The 9443-nt window shown below is 25.7% G+C and overlaps 1 protein-coding gene across 2 annotated transcripts; it reads right to left on the reverse strand.

Moving 5' to 3' along the window:
• Positions 1 to 1982: 1982 nt before the first annotated feature.
• Positions 1983 to 9039, reverse strand: LOC145840891 (uncharacterized). 2 transcript variants are annotated; one of them, XM_082948239.1, is made up of 4 exons: positions 8761 to 9039; positions 6104 to 6218; positions 3759 to 3960; positions 1983 to 2114 (listed from the first exon to the last, which is right to left on the reverse strand). In XM_082948239.1, exons 1-4 carry the CDS (start codon positions 9029 to 9031, stop codon positions 2085 to 2087), a joined length of 618 nt encoding a protein of 205 aa, XP_082804365.1. In that variant the 5' UTR covers positions 9032 to 9039; the 3' UTR covers positions 1983 to 2084. The 2 variants fall into 2 exon arrangements, with proteins under 2 accessions (XP_082804365.1, XP_082804364.1); XM_082948238.1 differs by lacking the exon at positions 1983 to 2114 and having other exon boundaries at positions 3283 to 3960.
• Between the last annotated feature and the right edge of the window lie 404 nt (positions 9040 to 9443).

Here is a 9443-nt window from a genome sequence, read left to right on the forward strand (position 1 = left end):
TATTTGATTGCAGTATAAGTATAAATCTAAAAAGCTTTTTTTGTTTGTATTGCTTGGGTGTACTGAAGTTACAACGGACGAAAGTGATGACAAGGGTAAGATGTATTAAGCTTTTTATTTATCTTCATTTTATTTTCTGTAATTTCTTATTACCATAAAATTGCAAATATAGCCTAGTATTTTTTAGTCAAACACATAGTTACAGTTTTGGAAAATGCAGAGACATCTCTGAAAATCTTTTTCACTGAGCCTGAGCTAACCTTATTAAAATGGGTTTTGTATTAATATCAGTCTTAAATACATGCGAGTTTATTAAAAAACTAGTCTTATTTAACAGATCATAACTAAACTAACATATTTCTAAGACTACTGTTTAACTGTTAAAAATATAATAGTAAAAAATCTTTAATTTCAAACTTTTTTATATCAGCTTTCAGCAACCAATGGTCAAATTAAACCCGGAAAAACTTCAAGTAGAAAATCAGTATAACTCAACCAAATATTTTTTTCGTCAAAAACGTAAGTTAAGTAAATTTTATAACATAAATACTCACACATCAAGCTCTTTTAAGCGACATGGTTATAAAATAGCATTATTTAAACAAATTATCAAGTATATTTTAAAATATTTTTGTCTTCATACCTAAATTACTTAAGGTGTAAAAAATATTACCTTGTAGCAAGTTTTGAGTGTATTAGTTTTTTTTGTACAGTTGAACCACAAGGCTACTACGAAAAAGTGAATGAAAATCAACGCACAGTACATCATCTGATGAGTCGCGATCTGCCAATGTCTTGGAACTTTGCGAAAAAATGCTTTCTGGCGGGACAAATGCACGGGTACAGAAGTAGCGATGTTTCCACAACATACATGTTGGCCAGAAAATTAAACAACAAAGTTTGGAGGACATCGAGTCTCAAATTAAATTTAAAGTTTTAAACATGCCGCTTGAAGTGGATTCGTATGGTTTGTGGCACGTTCCACAGCCACTTGAAGGTAAACTTTATTACTTTTAACAGATTGTTTTGTATAATTTACTAAAGTAAAAAGCCGAAGGATATCCACGCTTTCTTTTACTTAAAGGAACATTGATTTAAATGAAAACTCTAAGTACCAACTTTAAATAAGTTTTCAAGTATTTCGAAAATTTTAATAGATACAGTTATTTTATTTGGTAACTTTTTATATGGACAGCGAGTTTTTCTTAATATTAAAATTCACTAAAAATCAGATATGTTACAAACTATACACTTACTTATTTTATAAGTAAGCCTTAAATATTAAAAAAAAATTATACAATATTAAAAAGAAAACCTCAGACAGTTTTGAAAATGATTAAACAACAATAAATTAACAAAAAAAGCCTATTTTGTTACTAAACTTTTATAGCTTGAAATCTAAGTTTAGTAACCCTGCAATGATAGTTTATAATTTTTTAAGATTAGGCTGAAAAAGATAAAAAATAATTACTGAAAAACTGTTTAAGAAGGTAAATTTCAAGTTTATTAATCACTTTCGTCTTTTTAATTTTCACATTTAACTTAAATTTAAACTTTTAATTTGGAAATTAGGAGTTGTAAATTTGTTAATAAAGTAAAAGAACATTAATTATGAAAAATAGTTCTAAAAAGATCGTTTACCTTTACCCTTACATTTTAGTTAGATAAACAAAACTAAATTAAAAAAGATATTTATTAGTTGTCACTATATTAAAAAAAATAATGTATTTACATATACTCTAAAAAGATTAAGTGTAATTAGACTAGACTACTAAAAGCTAAGTTATCCAAGTGTTTTAGTTATCAACTGATGTAAGCACGAGTATAACTCAACATTTGGTACAAAATAAATTTTATGAAGTCAATTATCAAAAAAAACACACCAACAGAAAATTTTTTCCACCTCATGCAAAACATATACCCATACCATTGCGAAGAAGGTGTCACAAACTGGGTGTTGTGGTTTGAGAAGGAAGACGCTAGTGATGAAGAAATGATCGGGTGGATAGAAGGGTATGAGGAGCTAGAAAACATTGACTCGATTGTTTATGAGAATCCAGTATTTGCGAAATCAGTTAGAGGCATCAGACATTTTCAAATACTTGCCAGAGAAACTGCTTATGGAAAGAGACGACAAATTTATTTGCATTCCAATAATCTAAAGAACTTAAACGAACTTTTTAAAGTAAAAATTTTTTATCCTTGTTGTGTTCTTGATATATATTTTCTTCAGCACTTACAGCACTACAGTTACTTGTAAAATGAATATTATCAATTAAAAGGTACAATTAAGAATTTTTTATTCGCTAATTATATTAATAATTATATTGTACGAGACATCTTATATACTTGTTATTTTGTCTGTCTGTTAATCAACTATAAGTTGTCTTAACAAGTAAAACTTTAAATGGGGTTTTTAGTTTATAACAATTTAACAAAGTGTTTACACTGATATAGTTTTAGTAAACACATAATATTTTTATTGATGAGTTTTGAAATATAAATTTTAATTTCAAAAGTACCATAAAACTACTTTTGAATTAAACTATCAACAGGTAATTTAAATATTAAAAGTAAAATGTAGAACTCTTTGTACTAAGTTTACACCAGGAACGGCTCTGATTAGTTTTTAGAGTCTGTGTCAATTCTAACAGTATAAGTAAAGCAAAGACTACCAAACCAACGAGTAGTAATCTACTTGATTCGAGAATCTAGATCGTAACTTTTTTGCTAAGATCTAGTTCCGGTCGGAAAAAATGAAAAATAAAATTATTTATTATACAGCTTGATTTAATTAATAGATTTAACTTTATATCATAATAGTAAACTTCTATAACTTTAATTCATAAAGTGTCTTGATTTTAAGTTATATATCACTAAAAGAATATAAACCCTTGATTTATAATAACAAAAACCAAAAACTGTAGTATGCTTACAAGGCTATAATCAAAAAAAACTTTTAGCTAAAACTAACTTAATCTAGGTAAATGAAAGATATACAACATTATGAAGTTACTAATTAAATTCTAATATAATTTAGTCTGGTGGTTTTAAAAATATATTTAATGTAATTCAAGTTTCAACAAATATTAAGTTTTAGAAATAGCTAATTAATTGTTTTATAAATCAGTACCAATTAAAAAATGACACGTTACAAAATTAATTTCTCTTATTTTAATAGACTCTATGTAGAGTTTTTAGTACAGACATCTTTGTTAATATCCAAGTGTAAATAATGTACAATTAGTAGATATAGTTTTAAGAATCAGTATTAAATAGTAACGATGTTGTTTAATCTTTGATTAAAATTTGACCTGAGGAAATATAAACAGGAACTTTTCAATAGTTTACACAAAAAAGATCACAAATTAATGCACGCTTTTTATTTAATAGAACTTTTATTTTATTTTTATCATTTAAAGTATAATAATGTGTTTATGAATCTAAAATAAATAAATCAAAAAAAAAAAACTAAAAACTAATTGAATCAAAAGTTTTACAGCTTTTTATCACGAGTAAATAAAAAATTGTAAAGTAAATCAAAACTATATAGATTACATGTGAAATGTTTTATATTTAAAAATCTTAACGCAACTCTTCTCTACAAAACTATAAACTTTTTAGCGGAAAATACTTTTGTGCTTTAATGAGAAATATGTTCAGCGTATAACAAATTCAGACACAGCCGCTTAAAAGTTATTAATCAAAAGGAAATTCTAATTGTACTGACAAATAAAGTAATAATTAACACCACTAACGTAATCAAACACTTTTCCAAATTGAGCATTTCTTTCACATTTCAATTGGAGAAAATCCATACTACTCGGATGGCCCGGATGCCAGTCAAGTGAGAAATCATCCATCGAATCCAAGTCCATTCGCTTCCAGATGTTCTCTGGGTTGCTTCTTGAAAATCCAATGTGAACGTCCGTTGTTGCTCCGACTATGTTACAAACTTTCCTAAAACATAAAAGGTTTATCATGTTTTTACATGAAAGAGTATTTTATGATTAGTATTTTTATATTTTTATGATGTTTTTATTATTTTCTTAAAATTTTAATGTAGACGTCTGTACTTGCTACGACTACTAAACAAACTAAAAAAAAAACATATTTTCAGTAAAATTAAACTAATGCTAAGAAATTTAAGATAAGTTAGTATTTAAAATTTAAAGGGTCGAGTAAAAAGAAGCAACTAAATTACAACAACACAATTTTAAATTCAAAGTTTTATATTCGATACCTTGTTTGTTGCGTTTATATAAAAATCACAAGTTAATAAACTCTATGAAGCAAGACTGACAAGCCTATATATGATATTTCTACGTAGATTTAAGTCTTATAATTAATAAAAATAAAATTACAAGTACAAAAATAAAAAAATATATAAGGAAGTAAATTGTAAATAGTGGACATAACAGTAAATCGAATGATTTAAAATAAAATTTAGCAAACTGCCTGCATTCACCGACTAGTTTAGTTCTGAAGTTAAAAGATGATTTTTTATCAGCGAACGCGATCTTTCTACATTATAAAGAGTGGATATCTTACCTGGTCCTCACTTTAGTTACTTTTATGTATTTTCTCCAATTTATCATTGTTCTGGGTCTTATTTTCGTTTAAGTTTACAGTCTCAATAAAAGAGCATAAGTTTGTAGAAACTTTCACAATTTTATTTCTGAATCTGTGCATATGATCGTATATCTTATTTAATATTTCTTGCGAAGGATCCAATATAATACAGTTTTTTATCATTATGTGTAACAGAAGCTTTGTGTACAACACTTTTGGTATGGCACTTATTAAAAGATTTGTTTTCAGGAAACTTCTTGTCTATTACTTTTAAAAATCCATTACTTATGTTGGTATTTACAGTGGAGCTAAAAGGAGGGATGTAATATATTATTTATTTATATTGTTTTTACTTTTTTTTTATAAGTTGTAACACTATTTTGTGTTGTATACTCTAAGAAGTTTTTGAAGCCACGGTTTTTAATGCTTTCTAAAATGGTTTATTGTTTTTATTAAACATAGTTTTTCTTTTGGTAATTGATAAAGAAAAAAGCATGTTTTGTGTCATACTAAACAGCTCTCTTTTGATGTTTGTCGAATGGTTAGAGTTTATATTTATGTATTTTTCTTTTGCATTGTATTTTCTGTGGGGATGATATATATCGTTCTGTCAAGTGATACTTCAAAAAAGTCTATTTTTCAGTTGTCCAATTCGATCTTGATTTTTAGATTATCTTCAGGAAAAATGGTTTCATGTTTTTCTCGTCTTTTCAATAATTGCTTTTGACCCTTTTTTAATTATTAAAATTCCATTATCGATATACAATTTAAAGTTTTCTTTAGAAAAAAATTGACTCAGATGATTTGATTGGAATAATCTGACTAGTTTACTAACTTCAGTACATTGGTAGTATCCTAGTGGGGTGTCGAAAAGGTTTTCTTTTAGGTTCTTTTCAAACTATGTTTTTATGTATGGTAACGGTTTTACAGGAGTTAAGTTTAATATATATGTCTGAATTGGTTATTTTGTGCATGTTTCTTGCAAAATCGATTGATTTTAACAACAAATTTTTCGATAAACTTAAATAAAATTCTTTAATCTTTATGAACAAGTAGCTGTTCTTGTTTATAATTTATTAGACCATTTAATTACATTAATAATAATAATAAAATTTAAATCTAATGACAACTTATAATATCTTCTATTTAAATAAGAATAAGTTAACCTATTAGTTAAGAATTTTATAAGAATTTTGCAACAATTATTTTGTTTTGCATATTTGTTTAATTTTTTGGTTATGTTTTAGTTTTATTTTTGTTTTCTTTTTACGTCATACAGTTATAATTAAAATATAATTGAAATTCGTTAATAATACTAAATAATGTTTAGTAGTATTATAGCCTGGTAAATATTACTTTCTAGAGTTTATTAACTTCTGATCATTGCATAAATGCACGAAACACAGTGTTGAATAATAAATCCTGAGTTTATTATTGTTTCATTTAGAAAAATAACTAAAAATTTAGTTTTCATCTTTGTCAAAAAGATGTAAAGTTTCAATTTAATTTCATTTTATTTTTAAATCTTTACTTTTTCTGTGGAAATGTGTTTATCCCGTCCATTAGAAGATTGCCTTCAAAGATGTCTTGACAGTACTGTTGAGCTTGTAATGACGTCATCTTTTGTTTCACTAGCGCATACTTTACTGGAAAATATACAGTATGTTAGAAAGAAAAGTTGTAAGGTATGGATGGTACACTTAATTTATTGGTAGTACTCATTATAATTAAATCCTACCTTATTTATTTACTATCTTACAATTATTAGATGCTACTTCATACAAATCGGACAAGACAGTTTGAACAATTTGTATCTAACAAGAACATGAGCCACAAAACACTACTCCAACAATACTATTTTGAAAATATAAGTTACTTTTATAACTAACTTGAGATGATTAATTCTAAATAGTAAAATTTTATGTGAAAAACACTTTGCAACTTTAAATAATGTGAACTATAAAATATTCAAAAAACTCTATATCAGTTAAGTATTTTGTAATACTTCATTTACTTCAATCATAAAAATACACTAATAAATTTTCATGCAACTTTTACTCAATAATAAACGTCTAACTTTCAGTCTCTAGATTTTATCATCAACAATCACAATAATAAATGTATCTAGAGAGAGTTATTCAATACTATGCTTGACTGCAATAACCTAAAAATAGTCATTTTGTTTACGAAAACTACACATTCCATCTTTAAAATATGAAATGCAAGTAAACGCAGCAGCTTCATTACAAAGTTAATATTTTGCTTCTTAAAAACAGTGTATGTGCATGATACTTTTCACTTATAAGCACTTTCGGATAAAGTATAAGAGTTTATTGTTATGTTGTCTAACGTTTAAATTTTCATCTTGTAACTATAAAGTGAAAGCATTGTAGTTCAACTTAGTATTTATGAAACATATTTTACAGTTTTTTTACAAAAAAAAAAACTATGAAATTTGGGTATTATAAACAAAAACTACTACCATATTTTATTGTTTATTTTTGTTATAAAATATACTTAAAGTATCTTAAAAGTTTTGTATGTGATTGTAGAATGCCTAAAAACATAAAAAAAACAATTGTACAAATCTATTATGAAGTAATATTACACTTTTGTTTGTTGTATGATATGCTCAGTCTCAGATACACTAAAAACATAATGAATACTTTTGTTTTAATAACTTAAAAGTTCGTGCTGTGGTTTTAAAACGAATGACAAAGTAAATTTACAATAGTTTTGTTTTAAATTTATGATTTTTTTAAGCAATTAATCTTAGATCTAATTCGCATACTTCAGTTAACAAAGTTTGGTTTTTAATTATACAAAGATCATATTAAATTTTTGAAATAACTGTTTAATTTCTTATAAAGTTTTATAAAAAATGACATGTAATAGATAATATTTTAGTAGTTTATTAAATGTTTTTCTCAACTTACCTTTCATTATTTTTAGATGTTTTTTGAAATATTATAAACCATTTAGTTTGTAAAAGAATTAAGTAAAAAGTATGATCTAAGCTTTTAACAAACGAAAATAATGACCCCAGGTAGCTGTTTTTAAAAACTGTATTATATGAAATAATTTTTTTAGGTTTATATAACTTATTAAAACAAAGAATAGAGAAATTTAATTTTTTATTCTTATTTTATTCCCTGAACTTTTTTTTTCCTTACTTTTTATAAACTGTTTTTGCTATTACTACTATTACTAACCCTTACGCTTGATCTGTAACTTTTTTTCGTCATATCTTTTTTTTACTATCACTGTTACCTATAATCCTTAACCTTGATCGTTTTTTTTTTTGTTTTTATTCATAGTTTAAAAACTTGATCAAGTAAAAAAATATTGAAAAGTTTAAACTATAAATAAATATGACCTAACCTTTTACTAAGTTAACATAATGACCCTAAGTCTTTTGTTTTTACTTTATCCGTTTGAAACACTAGTGAAGAAATTTAGTTAAAGATTTTAAATACAATCAAAAATAAAAGTTCTATGTATTCTAAAACTTCTGAAATACTGCATTTGGAAAATTTACTAAAGAAACTAACTTTTTTATCTAATAACTAAAGTTCTATGATGTTATTACAAAAATGTTTATAACAGCACTTGCGTATAAAAAAATTAAATTAAATACAATGTTTGAATTTTTCTAACTGCCTTCCTGAAAACTTCATGGTTTTCTAACGATTTTTACTAAACAGTTCAAACTTTAGTTCATTTTATTTAATTTACATAGTTACATAATTTAATACTATACTACGTGTAATTGTACACATTTTTTTTTCAAAATAAATTTTTAAACAAATACCGGCAAACGAAATTTTACAATGTTTTATACATTGCATTGTAGTATTTTATAGAGACATAAGTTTAACAAAAACTGAATAAATTAAGCAAACTATATTTAAAACTAGCAGCTTACAGTTAAATTTTTTTTTCCCTTTATCGAAATTGAAAGTTCTTTATTTGGTTCTAAATCTATCTGAATAAGCTCTTTACATTTCAATAAGTTTAGCAATATTTTTTGGTTAAGGCAAAAAACTATATAATCCTATTTAGTAAAATATTAAAACATTGTGTTTACAAGCTTTGTTCGAAAATAAGTTTAATTTCTGCCGCATAGCTTTTCCTTAAACAATAAATCATTTACGACATTTGCAATGAACCGTAACGAATAAAACCAACATGTTTGTTTGATGAGCTGACCAATCAAATTTGGTTGATCGGCAGCAAGCGACTCGAGACTTTCAATTCTATCCTCCAATTCGCTCGTGTCTCCTACTTCACCTTTCGCACCCAAATCCCCCTTTTCCCCCTTCGGACCTTTCTTCCCACGCTTGACGGGGTTGTTTGAAAGGGGAAACGGCTCTTCGCATGCGCATTGACATGTTTGACAATTCGACGGTTTTGCTAGAAAGCAGAATGAAAACCAAATAAAAAAGATGGTTATTTTCATTTTTCTATTGATATATTTTTTTTTGGATAAACAAGTTGATACGGAAAGTATCTGTCATAGTTCGATTATTTAATAATAAAGGTTGTACAACTAGTTTTTTAACTTTAAAAGGGTCTGTGTTAGATATAAGTTTTGCTATTTAACACAACTGTTCTTTATTTTAGTATTACAATTAAGTATATTTAATTAAGAAAAACCAAAACTTTTTTTTTCATTTTTTAGATAAAACGTTAAATAATTTTATCAAATTTTTAACTTTACTTCTATTTTTTAAGTACCTATATAGAATACTTATCTTTCAACAAACAATCAGCTTCTTTGCCTCAACTAAACTATCAGCAGAATTTTCAAAAAAAAATTCAAAACAAATTTTTTTTTATTTTAAACAATCGTGGTTTACTTGTAATTACTT

Source organism: Thalia democratica, chromosome 7 (genome assembly GCF_965202585.1).
Source record: "Thalia democratica chromosome 7, ktThaDemo2.hap1.1, whole genome shotgun sequence".
Classification (NCBI taxonomy): Eukaryota; Metazoa; Chordata; class Thaliacea; order Salpida; family Salpidae; genus Thalia; species Thalia democratica.

Bases quoted from the DNA above. Each gene is read 5' to 3' on its own strand.
- LOC145840891 (XM_082948238.1), bottom strand. From the start codon at position 9,031: ATGAAAATAACCATCTTTTTTATTTGGTTTTCATTCTGCTTTCTAGCA. The intron at 6,219-8,760 runs GTTGGTTTTATT...TATATTTTCCAG, and splicing joins TCAGCTCATCAAACAAACAT to TAAAGTATGCGCTAGTGAAA. The intron at 3,961-6,103 runs GTAAAGATTTAA...TTTATGTTTTAG, and splicing joins AACACATTTCCACAGAAAAA to GAAAGTTTGTAACATAGTCG.